General features: G+C 40.1%; 3 protein-coding genes across 6 annotated transcripts in view; 1 reads left to right on the plus strand and 2 right to left on the minus strand.

Annotated features, from left to right (window-relative positions):
• The window catches only part of hnrnph3 (heterogeneous nuclear ribonucleoprotein H3 (2H9)), a 9,269-nt gene extending 8,045 nt beyond the window's left edge, over positions 1–1,224 (minus strand). The window contains exon 1 of one of the 2 annotated variants that reach the window (XM_085452630.1): positions 1,166–1,224. The gene's annotated coding sequence lies outside the window, so the exon portion shown is untranslated. Of the gene's footprint in view, positions 1–965; positions 1,032–1,165 lie in introns of those variants that run through there. The other variant, XM_085452633.1, reaches the window with a different exon arrangement.
• LOC146718530 (phenazine biosynthesis-like domain-containing protein 1) lies at positions 1,179–8,220 on the plus strand. Of its 2 annotated transcripts, none has more exons than XM_085452647.1 (10): positions 1,179–1,236; positions 2,361–2,460; positions 5,349–5,447; positions 5,639–5,748; positions 5,885–5,914; positions 6,027–6,115; positions 6,343–6,434; positions 6,816–6,899; positions 7,090–7,152; positions 7,238–8,220. In XM_085452647.1, exons 2-10 carry the CDS (start codon positions 2,400–2,402, stop codon positions 7,348–7,350), a joined length of 741 nt encoding a protein of 246 aa, XP_085308773.1. In that variant the 5' UTR covers positions 1,179–1,236; positions 2,361–2,399; the 3' UTR covers positions 7,351–8,220. The 2 variants fall into 2 exon arrangements, with proteins under 2 accessions (XP_085308773.1, XP_085308764.1); XM_085452638.1 differs by lacking the exon at positions 1,179–1,236 and adding an exon at positions 1,771–1,966.
• dna2 (DNA replication helicase/nuclease 2) lies at positions 7,534–20,010 on the minus strand. 2 transcript variants are annotated; one of them, XM_085452614.1, is made up of 25 exons: positions 19,579–20,010; positions 19,347–19,412; positions 18,190–19,123; positions 17,839–17,935; positions 15,746–15,895; positions 15,312–15,495; positions 14,938–15,086; positions 14,561–14,683; positions 14,035–14,272; positions 13,831–13,945; positions 13,522–13,678; positions 13,216–13,404; positions 12,728–12,970; positions 12,514–12,627; positions 12,279–12,388; positions 11,928–12,037; positions 11,694–11,822; positions 11,414–11,506; positions 11,070–11,263; positions 10,846–10,935; positions 9,940–10,153; positions 9,595–9,684; positions 9,262–9,447; positions 9,022–9,170; positions 7,534–8,842 (listed from the first exon to the last, which is right to left on the minus strand). In XM_085452614.1, the coding sequence occupies exons 1-25, from the start codon at positions 19,606–19,608 to the stop codon at positions 8,791–8,793; spliced, it is 4,206 nt and encodes a 1,401-aa protein (XP_085308740.1). In that variant the 5' UTR covers positions 19,609–20,010; the 3' UTR covers positions 7,534–8,790. The 2 variants fall into 2 exon arrangements, with proteins under 2 accessions (XP_085308740.1, XP_085308738.1); XM_085452612.1 differs by having other exon boundaries at positions 14,035–14,275.
• Between the last annotated feature and the right edge of the window lie 3,529 nt (positions 20,011–23,539).

The following is a 23,539-nucleotide window of genomic DNA, read 5'->3' on the forward strand; positions in this document are numbered from 1 at the left end:
TCAGCCACAACCCAGAGCTCATAACCATAGGTGAGGGTAAGGACGTATATCAATCGGTAAATTGACAGCTTTGCTTTCACGTTCAGGTCTCTCGTTATCACAAAAATCCGGTTCGGAATCTGCATCACTGCAAAAAAAAAAAAAAAAAAAAAAAAAAAAAAAGCCTCAGCCCGACATCCAATCCCTTTCTGCCCTCACTTGTGAGTAAGATCCTGAGATAGCCAACATCCCCCGTGTGTGCTTTACACACAAAATGAATTTTAAAAAGAATTTAAAAACAAAGTTAGGCTGCAATAACAATCCCTCATTGTTAAGTGTGGGCATGATGGCCTCAATTTTAATCTGGTAAATAAAAGCTGAAGGAATAATTAATTTAAAGGAATTTGGCTTATTAAACATAAATAAGATCACTCGAGTTGTTGCCGAATCTTCCCCTTCAATCCTATTTTTGTCAACCGATTTGCAAGAGCAACAGGTTTGGCAAAAGTTAACACTGAGATTAAATGTTTACTGGTGCATCTATCCGGATAGTTTGCATTCATCTCATATTTTAACATTTGCGGGTATGTCGACGCAGTGACAGACTAGACTCTTTTTTTTACTTTTAAATTCAGATTAAACCGACAACAAACCTCGCCGGAACTGTACAATAAAACAAAGTAAATAACTATTAGTAACATATGACACAAAAAGCTTTCAAAGAACATATCTAATAACGACTTTCTGTATCTTTGCAGCGGCCAGAACAGCTTAAATAGCTATGGTCTGATACTTCCTCCTTCCAGCTGTTTATGTGTTGTGCTAAAAATTCGAGAGCTGCGCTAGCTAACCTAGTCGGAGTTCAACTTATACCCAACTTGATCCTTTAAACGCAAGACGGCATCTTAATAAAAAGTTCTCCAAATCTGAGTATCCATCAGTCTAATATTCATACTAGTTATATGTTTCTCGTAAGCCAGACTTACGCGAAAACGTTAGCTCGGCAACATTAGCATTTAGCAGACTAGCCGCTAAGGCTAACTGTAGGACACAGACAGCGGTCAAACGTACAGGACAAACGAATTCTCGTTTTAACGGTCCTGCGTCTTCACTGGATGTCAAAACACAACTCCATAAAGAAACACATCCACAGTTAGCAATGAGTGAACCGGTAAAATTATCTCACCGCTTCCTCTTATCCCCGGTCTCCTGCTCCTGCCCCGTGCCTCAGGTGACACTGCCAGCAAACTTGCACAGGTATGTTCTCGCGAGATTTCGATTTATAAACGTTGATTCATTCTAGCGTCTTTTTTTTCTGTTACTAGTCCGTGTTTTCCAAATTGCTTATTGATATGACGCTTGTGTTTACGACTCCAAAGAGAGCTGGTATCTGGGACATGTAATAAAAATACAATTTACCAAATATTCAGCGTGCCCGTTATTGTAAACTCAAAATCTAGATTATGCGTTTAAGACTAAACTATCGTCAGGGTAGTCGGATTTTTTGTGTGTCTATAATCATAAATTAATCACTCTCTCAAAATATTGTAAGACTAGTCATGCATATTCTGGCTATCTATACAATACAAAACAGTATTTATCGCATTAAAAATGTTATTTTTAGATTGTCAAATAACCACAGTTAAGTGACTATCTTAAGGGGTAAAGTTTGTAGTCTTAAACACATACTCATTCTACTACAGTCGCAAACCGGTTATGTCTAAATGTGACTAAAACAAGTGGAAAATAGGATAGGCTGCAGGGAGAGAGAAAAAACACATGCAGAGGGAGGGTCAAAAGTCCATCCACAGCACTGCGTGTGGACCCTTTCCATCAAAATCCGTGCTGAAGGACGGAGGCTCTTAACTTCCAAGCCATTTTCGTCTTCTTTCGCTCACCTACAATGGAGATACCAGTGTTCACGCTGGATGCCTTCACCAATTTACCGTTCAGGGGAAACCCAGCGGCAGTTTGTCCACTTCAGCGTGTGAGTAAGAATATTTAGGTCAAAGCTTAATGTTTAGTCCTGCGCTATGACGGCCTGCATCGGTGCTTCGCACAAGTGCAGACCAGAAACAGAAATTCTTTCTGCAAAACAAACTCGACAAGATGTGTTTTTAAAAGTATTTTAACTTAAACAATCTTTTGTAAATTCAACTATGAAAATGAAAGTGGTTTGTTGCGTTCCGCTGAAAACTGTGCTATCACACAAGAACTGAATAAGACACATCAGGCTGCTGCTTCCAATTAACTTATTTAATGTTTATTCATTTTCAGTGAGCAAACTTCCTCTGTTTGTCTGCCAGAAGCTTACAATCATTAACTGGTCAAAGCAGCTCAGGACACTATCATTTGCTCGTTAAATCGTGTGTTTCTAACAGGAGCTGAGTGATGACTTGTATCACAAGATAGCAGCAGAGATGAACCTCTCAGAAACTGCTTTCATCACCAGGACGAATCCCTCTGATAGCTTTACTACAGGTATGTCTGTTTTAATACAGATCACTTTTGCCTTGCCAATTCCAAAGCCTCTTAGATTGTATTGCTGTAATGGAAAGCTCTCTTTCAAAAGTGTACAGTATGGTGTACGGCTCACATGCTGCTTAAACTTTAAAGTAGCCCCTATAGGTGCAGGATAGAAATTTTCAATATAGATTAACAAGTTTGTATGAATTTATAGTCATAAGAATGATGATAATAATAAAGCTTATGTATATAATCGTTGCAAAATGGTTTACAGAAAAAAAACCAGACTGAAATAAAACAAAAAATAAAAACACGACACAAAACTTGAATAATATGACAAGTGAAATAAATGAGTCAAGGAAATTGTATGATAGGGAAAAAAGGAGTCACTTAAAAAAAAAAAAGTTGTGAGGAGTGGTGAAGAATTTGCACAGCTGTGAGGGTCTAAGAGAAAATGCCAGATCTCTTTTTGTAAAGATGTGAGCAGCAGGAACAGTTAGGAAGGTCTGAATCAAGGCCGTGGCTCTGTTAACCAGGTGAGTGAAGTCATGTAAGGCTGTTCAAACAATAAAGCAAAGTTTAAAATCAATTCTATATTGAATAAGTCTAATGTAGTGGGAGTAATGTGATCTTGGCTCTTCTCGTCTCAGGCAGCTAAAGTTTGAACAAGGCAGATAAGGGCAGGGACTTCTGGCTGAGCGTTCCATAGAGGGAATTAAAATAGTCTAAATGTGATGAGGAAAAAGCCTGGATCAGTCTGCCTGAGATTACAAAAAAAGTGAAAAAAGTTTATCCGTAAAAAGGACAAATCTACTCAATGAAAGCAAACTGCCCCCCTGAGATAGCTGGTATTAGGATGAAAATTTAGCAAGAAGTTCAGCTTCCAGGTTACTATTGAGGACATAAATATCTGCTAGTGACCATAGGAAGATGTGACACTGTCACACAATTAAAACTTTGAAGTTTTGCCACAGAGAACAGACATTTAAGGATCAAAATACAGTTAAATTAGAGAAAAATATATTCAAATCACCACAAAGTCTATTTCATGGCACTTTGTACCTATTAGGAAATGTCAATTACAAATTTTGGATTGCATAAGAACATCACAAAAGGTTAGCCTTCAGCAAAATCAAACTAGTGCCATTAGGCAGAATTAAGGACCCACAACCATTAGCAGGAGCTCATTATTTTTCCAAGTTAGGTTTATCTGTTCATTAGCTTATGTTTAGTGTTCCTTTGTAGTTAAACATTTTACTCACTGCGTGCACAAACTGAAAAACACCTGTCCTCAGCAGTCTGTCAGGTAACAATGTTACATTGTATGGAGTCCAAAGAATTGTGCAACAAGCTGTCACAGTGAAAAACTGCAGTGTGCAGTCGGTCCAAGAGGAATGCAGGTATTATTTACAAAGAGGAAGCAGGAACAGATACAATAAGTTTTACTTCAGACTTAAAAATGTGACTTTTGAAAAATACTCTAAATTATATTTGCTGAGAAAGGAGAGAAAAACAACTGGTTAGAGGGAATTACAAAAGTCCAAATGTAATAAGATGAAAGCATGTATGACTTTTTAAAGTGCGCCTGTTATTTAAATTAAATAAGTAAAAAGTGAACCCAAACCATGGCAGTAAGGGTTCAGTATTCTTGTAATTTGCCAAAAATATCATCTGACATTTGCAGTTCTCTGCTGACACACAGATGTTTTCTAGAGCCATCTCCCACATTTTTTCTCATCTGCTGACAGGGACTAGAAAGAGAGAGCATATTTCTCCTGTTTTGGCTTCCCTTCATTGGCTTCCTGTTAAATCCAGAATTGAATTCAAAATCCTGCTCCTCACATACAAGGTCTTAAATAATCAGGCCCCATCTTATCTTAAGGACCTTGTAGTACCATATCACCCTATTAGAGCACTTCGCTCTCGCTCTGCAGGCCTACTTGTTGTTCCTAGAGTATTTAAAAGTAGAATGGGAGGGAGAGCCTTCAGTTTTCAGGCCCCTCTTCTGTGGAACCAGCTTCCAGTTTGGATTCGGGAGACAGACACTATCTCTACTTTTAAGATTAGGCTTAAAACTTTCCTTTTTGCTAAAGCATATAGTTAGGGCTGGACCAGGTGACCCTGAATCCTCCCTTAGTTATGCTGCAATAGACGTAGGCTGCCGGGGGATTCCCATGATGCATTGAGTTTTTCCTTTCCAGTCACCTTTCTCGCTCACTATGTATTAATAGACCTCTCTGCATTGAATCATATCTGTTATTAACCTCTGTCTCTCTTCCACAGCATGTCTTTATCCTGTCTTCCTTCTCTCACCCCAACCGGTCGCAGCAGATGGCCGCCCCTCCCTGAGCCTGGTTCTGCCGGAGGTTTCTTCCTGTTAAAAGGGAGTTTTTCCTTCCCACTGTCGCCAAAGTGCTTGCTCATAGGGGGTCATATGATTGTTGGGTTTTTCTCTGTATCTATGAAGCGCCTTGAGGCGACTTTTGTTGTGATTTGGCGCTATATAAATAAAATTGAATTGAATTGAATGTATCTTTCCCTATATGCCTGCATGTTGACAGTTCAATGGCAGTAAGAAACAGTTTTAAGTAGCTCTATATAGCATTATTATAATGTTTAGATGTCTTGACCTTGAAGGGGAGGTCATAGGTCAAATGTGACATGTTTTAAATCTTTACAGTACTTTTATATACGTTGACAACACACCACACTTTTAAGAATGATGGTTACTAAATTATAAGTCTTTTAGTCAATCTTTAACCAATAAATCATTAAGTTGACCTTGAAGACCTTTGTGGATGTAAGCCAATTACCAACATCATTATCTGCACTGCCTAACTTTGTGTATTTGAAACTAAAACCAAAACAAAATTGAAAAAAAGTCTTAAATGTGTGATTAACAGGATCAAGGTTCCGCCTTCGATGGTTTACACCAACCACTGAAGTCAATCTGTGTGGTCATGCCACTCTGGCCTCTGCAGCAGTGCTGTTCCAATACAACAGTAAGATGCAACATTTACACATAAAAATGTTTTTCCAAAAAAGAAAAAGTGACACCAAGGTGCATTAGAAAAGGCTGCTGGAGCGATTTCTTTTTCTTTTTTAGAGATGCCTGTACCGCACAATGCAGCTGACTGCAAAAAGGAGCAAAGAGGTGCCAGCATATAACCATGTAATGGATGTTTTCTTTCAGAAAATGTAAACCCCACCCTGGTGTTTGAGACCAAGAGTGGAGATCTGTGCGTCACCCAGAAGGAGGAAGGGTACATCATGGACTTTCCTCTGAACCCCCCCACACGACAGGTAAAATAAACTTTTCTCTTTAGTTACATAAACACATCAATTCCTGTAATGTCAAAAATAAATAAATAAAAAGATTCTTTTGTATTATTAACAGTGTATGTAAAATGGTTTTCTTTCTGAACTCCTTTTATTTCAGGATCCCAACGACTTCAAAGATACCATCAAGGTCAGAAATCACATTTTTGTGAACGGTTTGTGAAAGTGTAGCTACATTCCTGTGTGTATATGTGTGTGTGTGTGTGTTCAGCTAAATCTCTGCCTTTACATGTGTGACACAGGCGGCAGTGGGAAACCTCCCGGTTCAGGAAGTTTATCTGTCCAACAACACCAAGAAGCTGCTGATTCGACTGGCTGACAGCTGTGACACGTTAGTAAAAAAAAAAAAAAAAAACTTTGCTTGTTGCCAAATTGAAAGGAATCTGAATCATGGTCCTGTTGTTCATGAAGTCTCAAACATTTGTATTTCTCAGGCTTCCAGGTAGTGGGGCTTATTCATATGTTTGAAGGCCAAACAAATAACCAAGCAACTAGCCTTCTACACCCACTCATCACATTTTTGTAAATGTGTATGTGCTTTTTGTGTGTTTTCTCCAGCTCCGTGCTTACCCATCTGAAAGTTGACAGTGTGGCTCTTCAGAATAGTGAGAGAAGTGGAAGAGTCAGAGCCGTCGTCGTCACTATGAAAGGTAATCGGAGCTGTGTAGAGTTGTATACTTGTTGGATCAGACCACATGTAGCAATTCCATTAAATTGAAGACTTAACAGTCAATGCTTCCCTTTAAGAATAAACCAAAGAAAACCCAACATGAAGTGTTTAAGTGAGGTGTTGTCCCACCATGTACCATCAGAAAAGCTTCAATGCACCTCTGCTGGAGGGATGAACAGCACTCTGCTAAAAACATTCCCTCATTTGGTGTTTTAATGATGATGGTGATGAAGAGCACAGTACTTTGCCATCACCGTCCTGTGGACTCGTTTGTTGCTCATTTTAATTTGTATAACAAAATTCACTGAATGTTTCTGCCAACAAATATTAAATATCAAACGCTGCTAAAATGTGGAAACAGGATCACCGGATTGCCAGCCAGGATATGACTTTTACTCCAGAAACTTTGCTCCGTGGGTTGGCATCCCTGAGGATCCTGTCACTGGTAAGATGATTGCCCTTCACTAATATGTAATCTATAGTTATTATTCATCAAATAACATAATTCTGAACATTTGTGTGTCTAAAAACATTTACATATAAGCAGCTGGACTAAAGTGGATGCATTTACAGGTGTCTTATTAATGCATTTTGAGAGAAAGTGTTAACCTATTCCTGCTTATGTGCTCTGGCAGGATCTGCCCACACAGTCCTAGGCAGCTACTGGTCTGACAAACTAGGAAAGAAGAAATTGCTGGGTACGTATTACTAATGTGTCATTTATCTGATAACTGATGTGTTCCACTTTTATCCATTATCAATCGGCTTACTGTGCCTGTGCAGCTTACCAGTGCTCTAGTCGTGGCGGCGAGCTGGAACTTGAAGTGAGAGATGATGGAAGAATCAACATAGCTGGACAGACCATCACTATTCTGCAGGGAACAATCAAACTATAGGCTGAGACACATCCGAGAAGACAGTGACCGATGTGCTATCACAGCTGTCGTGTTCCTGCAGATACACTTTATGGCTCTTGAATAAAAATGAGAAGGTTCAAAGAAAAAAGAAAAAAAAAAAACCCCATTTAAGTCCTGACTGATCAATCCTGAAATGATTTAGCTGACAAACATACTGTAGGCTTTGTTAGGATTTCTATCATTTATTCATAACATTACAGCAAAAAAATTACAACCAAAAGATTTTAAAATGGGAAAAACAGAAACACAAGAACAAAGCAGGTAAAAATCAGAAGAGTCACAGTTAGCCTTGTGGTTGGGAGAATTTTTCACATTTGCTGCTTAATAATGAATGGGGTTCAATAAAGTTAAGTACAGCTGGTATGGCTTAAACTGGTAAAATTGATACTGTGAAGATTCGTTTTGATCCTAAATACATACATAATAATAATAATACATATTCCTGAAACTAAAAGTCATCAAGATATGTTTTTTTGTATAATCTGTTCCTGCACAGACGTAGTTCTGCCGATCTGACTCATACAGGTTTTTACTGAGAAAACAATTGAATAAACGTAGTTTTTCTAGCTGCAGACAAGTGTAGTGACTCCCACTGATATAGTTAAGTTATTTTAAAGTTAACATTTCTGGTTAAATACTATAACTATCATAGGAAACAGGGAATGATACTATACCTCTAAAAGGTAGAGCTGGAGGATGGTACCTTTTGTCACATACAGACGACGATGGATATGGCTTTTTAGTTTGTTTTATGCTAAAGACCGAGCTAGTTTCACACTGACAGACATGTATGAGCTTATCTGGCCATGAAAGCTGTCCCCACCCTTTCACAGCAGGAAGTTTTCTATGCTTTAAGTACCAAAAGTCCTCAGTGTTGAGATTGAGGTATCTGATAAAGTATTTGAACATTCTGACAAAACCGAGGTTTATGCATCATATTTTAAACTATCATAGTGTCACGCCAACATATTTTAACTGTAAGACCAACTTAAAGATTCAGTACAATTATGTATGCAGCCCTTTCAGCTGGTCCCTGTCTCAGTACCTTGTTTCATAACACTCACAATAACGGAAACCTTTAAAACTGCAGTGCTTTAAGAGTGTCGAATTAAAAACTGGCCACCTGGCCATCTATTGATCTACAAAAATATACAAGAAAAGATTCAGAATTTCACACAAACAGGAAAATCAACATTGTCAGTAGCACTCATAACATTGTTTGTTTAGTTGAGGTGTTATTTCTAATACTGCAGACCGTTTGATCTTCAGGAGACTTCAAGTATTCAGTTTTAAAAAGAGACATTCTGCCTCTTCTAGGTCATTTAGATCTCTGCACAGTTGAGGTGAATGATAACCGTGTGCTACTCCACTGAGACATACACACGAGCTGATACACCTTCATGGCCTCTTAGGCTTCTCTCACAGGTCCATGCTGGGTAAGGCCTTGTGGGCAGCTGATGGGAGCTGGATAATGTGAAGTAAGAGTTTAGGAAAAGAGACAGAAGTCAAAGAGAAACTGTGGGAACATTGGTGACCCGCTGTTAAACACAAATCACTAGAATTATTTACAACAGTGTTCAGATTAAAGTCCAATTTCTACTGAAAATAAAGGAAGGTTTAGTGGTAGAACCAAAACCAATTTTAAAGGATATCATGTTCTCTTGTTGAAGATGGTTGAGAAGTTTCTCCACTGGTGTGTAGCGTTGTAGCGTTGTGGCTGAGCCCACCATCAGCAGCTTGTGTTTGGCGCGGGTAATGGCTACATTCAGGCGACGCCAGTCCTTTAACAACTCTCCTAACTTTAAATAGACACGGAAGAAAGACTCTGGTCGGGTTTCTATTCACTCGCTTACATGAGAAAAAAAAGGCGATGAAAAGAGAAGTACTTACGTTTCCTTCCTCTGCCGTGCTCCTGACAAAAGAAAGAATAATCAGACTTTTGTCCCGTCCTTGGTATCTATCCACTGTGTTCACCTCCACACCAGTGAATGCAGGCGACTGCAGCAGAGCCAGAATTGTCTTTAACTGCTGCCTGTAGGGGGCGATAACACCAATATCGCTGGGCTTACACCCTGCCTGAAAACAAAAAGAATAAACACAGATTAAAATGAGTACCAACTACCAATAATTGATAGAACTTTTAAACTTTCCATTATTAATTATGGGGGATTGTATTAAAATAGGTAATTCATTATGTCTTAAGTAGCTCATAAACTGGTGTACTTTTATGAGAAGTGAAAGCAGAGTGTGTATGAGAGCAGCTTCGGTGTGATTGCTTATTCCTCCTTGTTCCACTGATTCTAGTGCAGGCACCTGAAATGAACCAGTAGAGATGAAAAAAATCAAACATCTTTCCACACACACACACCAGGTCTGTCAGACGTGATTAAACGAAACCAACTTAATTTAAAAAAAAAAAAAAAAAAAAAAAAAAAGGGTCTCACACAATAACCCAATCTTATTTTAATTACTTTTTTTCCAGTCAGTGTACCTGCTTTATTTTATGTTTACAACCTCAACACATTTCAAATTATAAAATGTTTGAAGTGTACGCTTTACTGTACTAACCATCGAGCAGTCCAGGAAGCAAACAGGATTGCTCGGCAACAGCGTAGACTGTATCCACGACAGGGCATGCTGGGGATGAGCCTCAGAGTACGAACTCAGCTCAGACTGGACAGACAGCAGGAAGGGCAGGGTGAGCAGTGCTGCGGCCGTCCTCTCTGAGCCACACTCCAGCCGGCCTTCGTACATCAGAGAGTTACTGAGAGACATGATCTGCCTAAAAAGATAAGAGACACACACGGATGTCATGGTCTGGATATACCTGTGGCTGTCACGAAGATTATAATCAACAAAAAACAAAACTTGTCAAAACAAACAAAAACCAGCCAAACAAAAACATGAAGGCAAATGATTTTGTGAACTTGGAAAGGGAGGAAAAATCCTTAGGTGTGGTGTGTGTTATGGTAAAAATAAGGTCTTACATCTTGCCTGATGTGGCATTAATGGATGTGTTTATTGAGACTGAGTCACTGCTTTCTAATAATTCAGTTATACAATTCATTTATTGAAATATCTGTGTTGATTTTTCCTAAATTAATAAACTAATAACTATAAACTAATAATACCTAAACTAATAAAAACTCAACTGAACATTTTCAAATAATAAAAACACTGGCGATCAATTTCAAAATCTTGTCACCTTATTCTTAAGTTAACACATCCACAAACCTGAGTGTCCACACAACACCCCATCAGTACTTTACAGCTGAGGGGTGGCAATAATTAGCTAATGAATCATGCTGACTCATTAATAAAATCCAGCTGGATTATTTATTGTACGTGACCGATTATCACTTAGTGACATGGAAACAAACAAAGAAAAAAGAGCAGCGTGGGTTTAAAGGCTCTGCTTAGATTTCAGAAGACCAGATTAACAAATCATGCAGTGTTATCCTGGATGTAGATTACCTGTTCATTCGATACTGTACGTTGAGTTGTACCACTGCTTCACTATGCAGCTCTAGTCGCTTAAATAAACTCTCATCCATCCCAAGTGACCTAAAGGACCAAAAAAAACCCCCAAATAAATAAAACATTCTCACTCAACTCGACAGATTCCCTAAATGCTGAATCTTCTCTGAGCAGTGACCCTGTAAATGAGCTGTATGTTATTATGGAAACAGATCTTTGACCTGGCTTCATGGTTTTGCACTATTGGTGGGAGCTGTTGATGGTCTCCAACAAGGACAAATCTCTTGGCGTAGAACAAAGGTCCCAGGCAGATAGGCTGGCTGATCTGTGACGCCTCATCCACAATGCAGAAATCAAAGCGGCGTCGAGTAAAAATAGGATGCTTGATGCCCATACAAGTAGTTGCCACTATCAGCTGGAAAGACAGAAGAACAGCAAGGCTTGGCTAACCATACGGCAAAAAACACAAAACAAAAAAACAAGTCTGAAAGGATAACGCAATGATGATGGCAGTTTATTTAAAATCAGTGAATGTTGCATTTGTTTCCAAAAACTAACTCCTCACTTCTTTGTTATAAAGCTGTTCCAGGTCTGAAAGAGTGTGAACCCCCTTCTTCCTCACACTTTCTTCTGTGTATGGCAGGATGTCTGGATGAACCTGCAGAGAACCAAAAAATAAACCAGTTTTATTACCACATAAAGTTATTAAATGTTATCGACATTAAGTTTTAGTGCAAATATGAGAAACTGAATCAACTTTACTTAACAGCACAAATCAGTACAAATAGAAAGTTCATTGCAGTATAAACAAAATGTGGACATTAACACTGTCAAAGATATCACACCTTCTGTCCCTGACCCAGACGCAGAAAACCAACTCTGAAACGTTTAAGCTTCAGAAGGATGTTATCAACAGCAGAGTGGGTGTAGCTGGTCAGCAACACACTAAAACCACAAGCATGCAGGATACGAACCTAAGAAGAAGAGTGAGGAGGACACAAGGACCAAGGTCACAGTTGGTGTTACAGCACACACAAAACGTTGATTTATGGTTAAAATAAGTTAATAGTGGTGGTTACCAGGGTGCAGATGGTTGTGGTTTTGCCTGTGCCTGGCATGCCGACTACCAGCGTGTAGTCTTTAGATAACAACACCTTCTTCATGGCCTGTTTCTGGGGTTTGTTGAGACCTACACAGTAACACAAATTCATTAGTTTTTCAAAGCTTCAAATACTTATGTATGAAACTGAAATTTGAACACCTGTGCAGCGCTGCTAACAATGTGCTTATAAAAACACATTTTTTGAATCCGCTTATTAATAAAATTCTATGTATATGTTTTGATCTACGTCATAGTAGCAAAATGTAAACCAAAACTGAAACTTTAAAAAGGATAAAACAAATAAAAAGCAACATGAGAGATGAGTTACCTTTGAGGATGTCAGCCACGGTGTCCTTAGCCTCCTTGGGCAAAACAGAGCTGAGGTTGGAGATGAACTCTGGAGCTTGAAGGTCGACGACCAACTTCCTCAGACGATCACTGCACACAGTAAAAAATTCTCATCCATACAAGAAATACCAAGCGTAAAATGTGTGAAATCATTTGTATTAAGTCACCTAAATGTTGTACAATCATAACTTCATATTTCATCTTACTGTCCCCACCTGTCCTGAGAGTTTTCCATCAGTTTGGAGAGATTGGTGAGGTGGGTGCTGAAGCCCACCACACCTTCATCCCCATCCAGCCGAAATGTCACATCCCTGAACTTCGACAGGTCCCTTTAAAGCACATTCAACAGTAAAACAGGTGAAAAATCAGGTAGCTGAGCTTATCTGTGTTATCTAAAGACCAGCAACTCACTGCCCCTTTATTCCTAACCTGTCCAGTGTGCAGCTGATTACTGTCTGGCTGACCTCACACAGGTAACCTGTTGCCAAGCCAACAAGGCGACCCTCCAGGTCACTAACGACAATGCGATCCCTGCTGGAGAGACTGCTGTTGGTCAAACCTTGCTGCGAAGCAACATGACTGCGGTGGAAACGATGAAGGAAAACACCTTCAGACTGAGCCATCACTGGCCCGCTGAGCCGCAGGTTCCCTGCGCAGCTCCCGCTCTTCTCACTGGAAACAGAAGCCAAGGTAAACAAAGTATTCAGAACTATAGCAAGGGAATTTAAGCAAATTATTTATTTATTTTTACACAGTGAAGCAGTTGTCTTCATTCACATTATGCTGAATTTTAAGAGGAAAGAGCAAGTTTGCTGTCTCTGTTTGCTTTTCCTTCCTCTCTGGTAAACTTTAACTCAACATCTTGATAAAACCAAAGACTATTAGCATATCTGTTGTTTGAAGGTCTGGCTTCGTACCTTTCCTCAACCGTCTGAAGCCACACACGCTTTCGGCTGTTTCTAGTCTCCATGGTGACAGACTCCAAGCAGCAGAGAAGCAGCCAGTGGGAAAAATAGTTAAGATGAGGCAATGTCAGGTGGCCAGTCTCTTGCTGTATAAATTCATGTATAACATCTTCAGTGACTGCAGAGCTGCGATCCACAGCCCTGAAAAGTGAAGGAGATGAAGCAAGAAGGATAGAAGTTGAGGATTTTTATAAAAATTGCGACGCTTGCTTTCCTTCAACACAAGGAAGACAAAAAAAAGGGGGAAAAAAGGCTTACCTCTCATATAAGGCACAGTTTCTCTTTTGAGGACAGTACTGGCAGGTTTGTCTGTTGGTCAGTATGTCCGGCAGCCTGGAGAGGCAGCTTCGCTCAGCCTCTTTCTCCACACAGTTGTGAATGTGATGCACCAAAGTGTTCCTTAGCTTCAGCAGCTCTGCCATGAAACAAGAGGTTTAGCAATAAATGTGATAATTTGATATATTTTTTTTGCAAAACGCATAATTATTCCAAGTTTCCCTACTTTTGAATCTTTTCATGTGAATTTTGCTCAGGTTGGTTGCTACATGAAGCGTCGGCATACAGTACCTCTGCGGTCCATGTGGCTGGGTGCTACAGGGTGCATGTTGCCAGTCTTGAGGTAAAGTAGAAAGCCGGCCTCGGGACTGTATCTCTCCGAGGTCATCAAAGTGTACAGAATCACCTGCACGCAGAAACACACCTTTGCCTGATTAAAACGGCTTTTTTCATCTGAATCTACTGGTCTGCATATCAGTGTCTATGCCAAGTAACCTGACTGCGATGCTCTATCGAGTTTGACTCCCTGCCAGTTTTCAGCTCCAGAGGGATGGTCTTTTCTTCTGGAATTCTGTGAGAGCCATTTCGCGGTCTTTGGATTCGAACCCGGGCCGTCACATCGATTTTTCCTTTCAGCCCAAACCTCGGAGACCAAACGTTCTCCTCTATGTCTGCCAGCTCTGTAACAGTAGCGACAGCTCCCGAGTCCTGACACCTACTTGGAGCTCCACCACTGCTAGAAGGCAGAGATGCACAAATAATCAGCATAAACAAAGTGTTGACTGGTGTTAGGCAAGTATTTAAGTCAAAGCAGCCATTTTGAAATAAATAAGTAAACAAAGGTGTTAATGAAGTGTCTATTCTACTTAGACACAGGGCTTCATAGTAACCCCTGTACCTTCTTTTTTGTTTTTAAATGTCTGCTATCACTTTTTAAACTATGGTTAACTTTACACTGAGCATCATTAGGTTTATTCCTGCATTGCTGATAACATTTGTGTGTGTGTGTATGCATACATACATTTTAAGGCTTATGGCTTTAGGTGTTTGAGAGTTGAGGTATTCCTTTGCCCAGTGTTCCAGTGAGGGGAGATAATCATGCAGCTCCTGCTTCATCTCTTCCTGAGTTACACCCAAACTGTACCTACGAACACATGCATGACAAAAACAAAGAAGGAACATAAACCAAACATGCAAAATGTCACACGATTAGTGAATTTTCCAACCCGTCCCTGCAGTGAAAAAGAAATTTCATGTGCTCAAACTGACATGGTTATACAGCATTTCCATTTCCATATAGGGGAAAAATGCATCCTGAAAATGAAAGCTGAATAACTAACCAACAATTATTCAAACAATCAAATATTGGGGTACAGTGCTAGCAGTCTAACCACTTACATATCTCCCAGATATCGAGGACTGTGCAAAGCCTCATCAGCGAGCTTAGACAGCGTCTCCGAAGAAAAATCTTTAGCTGTAGCTGCTCTTTGGAAGACTTCATGGACCATGGTGCCGTTAAGCATTTGCTTGCTGCCACCATCAAAACTCTGCATAAACATAAACATAGTAAAGTACATGTGTTCAAAGCAGGATGAACACTATGCACTAAAATCTATTTTCTAACTGTGGTCTTTGAAACAACAAAAAAAACCCTCACTTAATAAGAATTTATTTTAGTAATACTGCATTTTTTATTTTAAAAGAAAAAAGTGGCTATTTTGTTAGTGATTAATATGAGTGTCCACCACACCATCACAAGTAGAGCCTTTTACCTTGAACATATCTCCCAGCACCGCACGCCTCATGCAGCGGATGGAGCTGGAGATGCTGGTACCTGAGATGAGGCTATCAGGGAGTAAAACCAGAAAGCCCTGCTCCCTGTCCACTAACCAGGATCCACCATCAGAGTGGCCCTCCAGATGCACCACATCACCAGGACGAACAGGTGTCATCTCCCTGGGAACACCCAAGGAAAAATCTTTTTAAATGAATTAGAAAGAGAGTGAAGTGAATAATGATGCAAGAGTGTACAATTACACTATTCTTCAATGATCATGGACTGTATAAATGTAACAAGTTAAAATCCACAGGAAAACAAACAACACAAATAAAACCACACAGAATAGACAGCAAGTAGTCACATGAATTTCCAGACATACTGATTTAAAAGTGATAAAATGTCGATAATGTCCAAACACATTATTACCATCCATCTCTAAGCAGGCACGTCTCGGCTGGATGTAGAAGCTTGGAGCATGAGATGGTCAGCGTTTTGAGGCCAGGTCTCTCTTCAACATTCATGACCCAGTAACGGTTTTTCGGTCCTCCACAAAGGATTACATGGTCTGGTACTTTCCTGTGAGGGCAGAAGGGACTTTTTATCATAAGTGTTCCCATTTTCCTCAGAAAAAAATCTGAATGCACTTGATCCAAACATGTTTTAATGAGCAGAAACAAACTGCAGACAGCAGCATCAGTTTCATCAGTTTTAAGTAAAGATGACTGTTGCATCAACCTGGCAAATCTCTGCCTTTTTTAGTAGGTCTGCATAAATACTGATGGTTCTTTTTCATAGGCAATGCTAATTACAGTGGGGCAAAAAAGTATTTAGTCAGCCACCGATTGTGCAAGTTCCCCCACCTAAAATGATGACAGAGGTCAGTAATTTGCACCAGAGGTACACTTCAACTGTGAGAGACAGAATGTGAAAAAAAAAATCCATGAATCCACATGGTAGGATTTGTAAAGAATTTATTCGTAAATCAGGGTGGAAAATAAGTATTTGGTCAATAACAAAAATACAACTCAATACTTTGTAACATAACCTTTGTTGGCAATAACAGAGGTCAAACGTTTACTATAGGTCTTTACCAGGTTTGCACACACAGTAGCTGGTATTTTGGCCCATTCCTCCATGCAGATCTTCTCGAGAGCAGTGATGTTTTGGGGCTGTCGCCGAGCAACACGGACTTTCAACTCCCGCCACAGATTTTCTATGGGGTTGAGGTCTGGAGACTGGCTAGGCCACTCCAGGACTTTCAAATGCTTCTTACGGAGCCACTCCTTTGTTGCCCGGGCGGTGTGTTTAGGATCATTGTCATGTTGGAAGACCCAGCCTCGTTTCATCTTCAAAGTTCTCACTGATGGAAGGAGGTTTTGGCTCAAAATCTCACGATACATGGCCCCATTCATTCTGTCCTTAACACGGATCAGTCGTCCTGTCCCCTTGGCAGAAAAACAGCCCCATAGCATGATGTTTCCACCCCCATGCTTCACAGTAGGTATGGTGTTCTTGGGATGCAACTCAGTATTCTTCTTCCTCCAAACACGACGAGTTGAGTTTATACCAAAAAGTTCTACTTTGGTTTCATCTGACCACATGACATTCTCCCAATCCTCTGCTGTATCATCCATGTGCTCTCTGGCAAACTTCAGACGGGCCTGGACATGCACTGGCTTCAGCAGCGGAACACGTCTGGCACTGCGGGATTTGATTCCCTGCCGTTGTAGTGTGTTACTGATGGTGACCTTTGTTACTTTGGTCCCAGCTCTCTGCAGGTCATTCACCAGGTCCCCCCGTGTGGTTCTGGGATCTTTGCTCACCGTTGTCATGATCATTTTGACCCCACGGGATGAGATCTTGCGTGGAGCCCCAGATCGAGGGAGATTATCAGTGGTCTTGTATGTCTTCCATTTTCTGATGATTGCTCCCACAGTTGATTTTTTCACACCAAGCTGCTTGCCTATTGTAGATTCACTCTTCCCAGTCTGGTGCAGGTCTACAATACTTTTCCTGGTGTCCTTCGAAAGCTCTTTGGTCTTGGCCATGGCGGAGTTTGGAGTCTGACTGTTTGAGGCTGTGGACAGGTGTCTTTTATACAGATGAGTTCAAACAGGTGCCATTCATACAGGTAACAAGTGGGGGACAGAAAAGCTTCTTACAGAAGACGTTACAGGTCTGTGAGAGCCAGAGATTTTCCTTGTTTGAGGTGACCAAATACTTATTTTCCACCCTAATTTACGAATAAATTCTTTACAAATCCTACCATGTGGATTCATGGATTTTTTTTTCACATTCTGTCTCTCACAGTTGAAGTGTACCTCTGGTGCAAATTACTGACCTCTGTCATCATTTTAAGTGGGGGAACTTGCACAATCGGTGGCTGACTAAATACTTTTTTGCCCCACTGTATATCACATTAACATCAAATCCTTCAGCCCAAAATCAGATACTTTGTCCATCAGGGCTTCTTCATCTTTTTTCCCCTTTCCAAGTCAGCATTTTGGTGTCTTTCTCACCGGGATTTTTTGGTCTTAAGACCTTCGTTATGCTCCATCTGATCTGCAAACCAGCTCTCATCCAGTCGCTCTTCTGTGGGACACGCAGGAGCCGTTCCTGTGTTATAAATTGTTTGTTTTTAGTGTTTTAGCATAAAAGGTAAGTAAATAGAAATTCAAATCAAACTACAAGCAAAGACATGGTAAGGTGTATTGTACTATTTTTTTCTGCTCTTTAAGACTACAAGAAGTTTCAACATTTGTAACTCTGGTACAGCCTGGACAGGAGAAATTTTAATTCATTAAAGCATGCTGGCAAAATGGTTGCATTTGGCACAGGAAACTATGTGAAAATAAGAGAGAAGGTCATACCGCCATTTTGCTCCTGATCCTGTGTTTTTTGGTCTCCATCTCCAACCTTCTTCGATGTTCTTGTGGTCTCTTTTACGTTTGGGTGAACCTCTCTCTCCTTTGAACCTCCATGCAGTGCAGGTGTGATAGCTTGAGCACTGGTTTCATTCACATGTGCATTAGGAGTGTCCTTTTCCACACTAGTGTGTAGCTTTCTGCTGGTTTCGGCCTCAGCTGCTGTCTGCTCCGTTATCAAAGTAAAACCAGAATCTTGCTCATCATGTTCTTGCTGAGGTTTCTTCTCTTGGCCCAAAGAGAGGGAAGACACAGACTGCACTGATATTATTGCGCTTCTACCATCATTTAAGATCAATTCAGTGCCTTGACTGTGACCCACAGACTTGTCATAACAACCTGCTGAACGTTCAGTGGGTAAGGAGGGTGTTTTCTCTGGCTCAGTTATAGGATTTCTTTCTTTCAGGCTTCTACTCATAATCACTGCTCCTGTGGTCAATGGGCTGGTAGTTCTTGGTCTCTTGGCATCATGTGACTCTTCAGGGGGGCTGAACAGCCTTTTCATGGAGCCAGACGTTCTATCTTCCCTCTTGGCTTTTCCTCCATCCTTAGCCATTACTCTCCATAAATTTGGCCCTTTGGAGCGAGGATTGCGACAGACAGGAGACAGCTGGCCGAGGTTTGCCAGGCACACCTCCTCCCTGCTGAGGTCCTTCTTAAAGGAGGGAGAGCAGGTATGCCTGATTTGACTGTTTGGCGTCTCAGGCACAGAAAGTAGGAGATCTGGTGAGGAGGGGAGGAGGTTTTCAAGGTCCCCAAGGACACTCCTCTTTAATGGGGAATGGACTCTGAACAGAGAGCTTTCACCATCTTTGACTGGAGGCTCAGTCTTGGGCTGGACCGCACCCGTGGTGGATACTTTTGTGGAAGTTGGGAAGACCTACAAGCAAAACACTCAATAAGTAATTTAATACACATCTTATACGGCACATGCTATATTAGTTCTTAAAATATTTGACTGAACAGTATATGAATGGAATTACGTGACCATTATGAACAGATTACTAGTAAGTATCATCGTTCTTAATGACCAATAAGGACAATAATTGGTGATATTAATATATCATCTGTAATAAGACCTAAAAGAAACAGGACAGTGATACCTTTCGGTTCTGGGAGGAAAAGAAGGCAGAGATGTTCTTCTGCCCCCCAGGTAAGCCTCGAAGAACCTGAAAGAAACCACAATGACACCCTTCACATTGGTGAACCAAAAAAAACAAACAAAACAACAACATAAACACGACACTGTGGAGCTGTGGATGACTGATGATGCAGCAGCACTAAACCAGGTGTCACAATTAACAGTGACCCATTATTACTATGACAACAACCCACCTCGGCTTTCTTCATTTTCATCCTGTTCATGGCGACAGTTTAAACAGCAGCCAGGAGTGTGAACACAGCTGCTTCAGGGCGCTTCTTTAATGAGCTGGTAGTTATCCTGTTGTCAGGAGCAGCCTACCCCAGCAGCCACCGTCACAGTTCCCAGAAGACCGCTCGTTTCATTTAATTTCGACCGACTCTGCATCTCCACCACACCGACATGAATCACTAATGTCCCGGCCACAGTTAACCGTATTGCTCCATTATTTGAAGAAACTACGATGCTGGTTCAGCGATGTCATTCATTTTCTCTGTCTGCTATTGAGGTTGTTTAAAAGCCCTGCGCGCCGATTTTCAGTTTCGCGGAACGGAAATTACATCTACGCAGTTCCGCTAAAGAAAAGAAAACAACTTTTGGCGGGGCAGGAAGTAAAGTGATGAATCATGCTGTCACCCAACGGTTAACAGCCATACATGAATGGCAAAAAAAAAAAAAAAAAAAAAAAAAAATCGAAAGTTTGTTTTACGTGAATTAATTTTTTATTTAATTTTATTAGATATGAAATAAAAATTACACTGCAAGAGATATGTATTTATTTTCCCAGGAATTAGTATCAGGGTGAATTTGCTTTAAACTACAACATACAGTATCTGTCAGCTTTTTTATCGACTTTATATTTTTATTTACGTTCTGTTTTTTTAAACAAACCTTCTTTTGGTTGCTCCTTTTAGGGAAGGGATGGCAAACTCGTTTTATATTGTGAGCTGCATACAGCCCACTTTGACCTTAAGCGAGCAGAACCAGTGAAAATGCCATTTCTGACGGTGTAAAGACATTAAACTAACATTTAACATAACATAAAACTCGATATGAGAAGAGTAACAGTATGTCTTAGTGTTTCTATATGATAAAGAAATGCTGCTGTAGCAAATGAAAGAAACCTGTCAGCACAAACGTTTGGGCTTAAATTGTAGGAAATAAATGTGCAAAATTACTGAAAATTCTGGTAGCTCATTGCCCAGACTGTCCTCTAAATATAAAGCAGAAAGTCTTTTTTTCATTCACATAAAGTTTCTAATTTTTATTTTACTGTGGCCATTGTCATTTAATTGTGTATCTATTATTTTATTAGTGTAGTGTGAGTGGTCTTGAGAGAAGTCTTTATCAGCAGGACTATAAATACAGGTAAAAGTCCAAAATTGCACTTCTTCACATTTTCCATAGCTGCCCAGTGGATTGGACTGGATTTTTCTTTTAAATTTATTGCACATTTGAATGTTTGAATAACTGAGTAATTGTAAAGAGCAGCTACTTCAACATGTTATTTTATCAGAGAAGAAACAAAGTTCTGATTTAATGACGCAGACATACATTTAAATCTTGTTGTACTCTTTTGAATCAGTCATCACCATTTAGTACACCAGCTGACTTTGTTTTATTGAAGTGTCTGAAGTCTTTGTGTAAAATCTCACCTTTGACATCTAAATATTTTTAAATATTTGCGCTACATTTCAGCTTCTACAACTGCAACGTTATGTTGCCCAAAATATATAATCTAAAAAGGCTGATGGGAGGATCATGAATAGGACAATAAATCGTTTTCTTCAAGGTGTAAATAGCAACTACTCAAAATGTAAAGTTCAGCTGTCATAGGAAAAGATAGCAGAAAGTTTTGGCACGTTCGTCTCGTTTGGATAATACATTGATGGAGGCACAGCTCCAGGAGTTGAAGGTGTTCTCCTGACATGCTTGTGCCGAGTTGTTCGAAACATTGATCCATGGATGGATTGGTTTCTGCAAAAAAATAAATGAATTAAGATAAATCATATAAATTAATGAAGGTATTTTAGCAGAAAATGAGCTTTGTTTCAGGTTGACAGGAGCTTTAGGAAATCCAGATAGCTATGCTGTTTGGATTTAAAACACTTCGCTCACCTTATTTCCATATGCAGACTGGGAGGTATATTAAAGCATGTGTTGTTTTTCATGTGTTTAAAAAAAATAATAGAAATGTCAAAGACAAAACTATCTCAGGTGCTCTGAGCTGGTGTCATTTCCTACTCATGTTTGACAGCCCCTGCTCAAATGTGGGATCTGAAATACTTTAAAAGAACCCAATAAAAGCAAATCCGGGCACATTTTGTGCTACTTTGACTTTTGTCGATTGCTCATATAACCTTTGTGACTCATCACATCCATAATAATTCTGGTAATGAATAACAAATTGAAAACTAGAGTGTGAATACCTCACACAATTAACCTAATTTCACATGCTTGTGACAAATGTCGCATACACAAAGTTATTGTTACCTTGCCTTACATCAAAAACACAAGGTTTTTTAATAGCAAGAGAAGTTAACTAGGCCTCTCTCTCTCTCACACACACACACACACACACACACACACACACACACACACACACACACACAAGCCCTGTGTAACCCTGACACTAAAACCCCATGTTGAGCCTCAAAAATGCCTTCAAATTTGTGAGGACCGGTGTGTGTGTCCTCACAAGTGACTGTTGGTTCTCACAAGTATAGTAGAATGCAGATTTCGGTCCTCACAAAGATAACTCGACAGGAACACACCCACGATGAATGAAGAGTAGATGTTTTGTGCAATTCTCAAATGCAGAGGTATATTTGAATAAAAACACAGGAAAGAGAAAAATAATTCAATACACTAAAACAAAAGTTATGTAAAATTAAAACTCCAAACAGAGTAAGTTTAATAGAGTGACCTTTAATTTCATTTCCAGGCTTCCACTTTGACTGTGAAAGCATCAAACTGGGTATTTTACTTTACCACCTGTTTCTGTCTGTGATCCGTTTCTCAATCCCATCAGACATCTTTACATATTCAACATCCCGTCATCTTGATGAGGCCTGATGATTTCTTGATTAAAGGAAAACTGAATCATCACAATCACCCACATCACCAATTTTTCTTAATATAGTCTCATGAATGAAACCTTGAACCCACAGCTGCACAGGACAATATGCATTTACACTTAAATGAACAGTCATCACAGTTAATTTGAGTCAATCACAAAAAGCACCTTCCTGCTGCTGAAATGACTAGTGTGTTAGACATGTCTGAAAATATTCCCAACAAAAGCACCGTTTGCTCCTACCTGGTAAATGAAGAGGTTTATTGGGAAATCATTGAGCTGTTGTCTTTGTAGGAGACACCCAAAGAACTACATATTCAGTAGGAATAAACTTTTGTATCCTCTGGGATCTAAGTTATCATATGTGATAACCCTAACCCTGTCTTTTGGAGGAAAGTCAAACCTTTCTCCAAAGAGTTATTTTTATTATACATGAAAACACCAGACAGGTCAGGGATAAAGGTATTGAGAAATTTAAAGCAGGCTTAGGCTACAAAAAGATTTCCCAAGCCTTGAACATCTCACGGAGCACTGTTCAAGCGATCATTCAGAAATGGAAGGAGTATGGCACAACTGCAAACCTACCAAGACAAGGATGTCCACCTAAACTCACAGGCCGAACAAGGAGAGCGCTGATCAGAAATGCAGCCAAGAGGCCCATGGTGACTCTGGACGAGCTGCAGAGATCTACAGCTCAGGTGGGGGAATCTGTCCATAAGACAACTATTAGTCGTGCACTGCACAAAGTTGGCCTTTATGGAAGAGTGGCAAGAAGAAAGCCATTGTTAACAGAAAACCATAAGAAGTCCCGTTTGCAGTTTGCCACAAGCCATGTGGGGGACACAGCAAACATGTGGAAGAAAGTGCTCTGGTCAAAAGAGACCAAAATTGAACTTTTTGGCCAAAATGCAAAACGCTATGTGTGGCAGAAAACTAACACTGCACATCACTCTGAACACACCATCCCCACTTTCAAATATGGTGGTGGCAGCATCATGCTCTGGGGGTGCTTCTCTTCAGCAGGGACAGGGAAGCTGGTCAGAGTTGATGGTAAGATGGATGGAGCCTAATAGAGGGCA

The sequence above is a fragment of the Copadichromis virginalis genome, linkage group LG1, assembly GCF_057382275.1.
Source record: "Copadichromis virginalis isolate Kocher_CV1m ecotype Utaka linkage group LG1, C_Virginalis_male_GT1.1, whole genome shotgun sequence".
In the NCBI taxonomy this organism is placed as follows: domain Eukaryota; kingdom Metazoa; phylum Chordata; class Actinopteri; order Cichliformes; family Cichlidae; genus Copadichromis; species Copadichromis virginalis.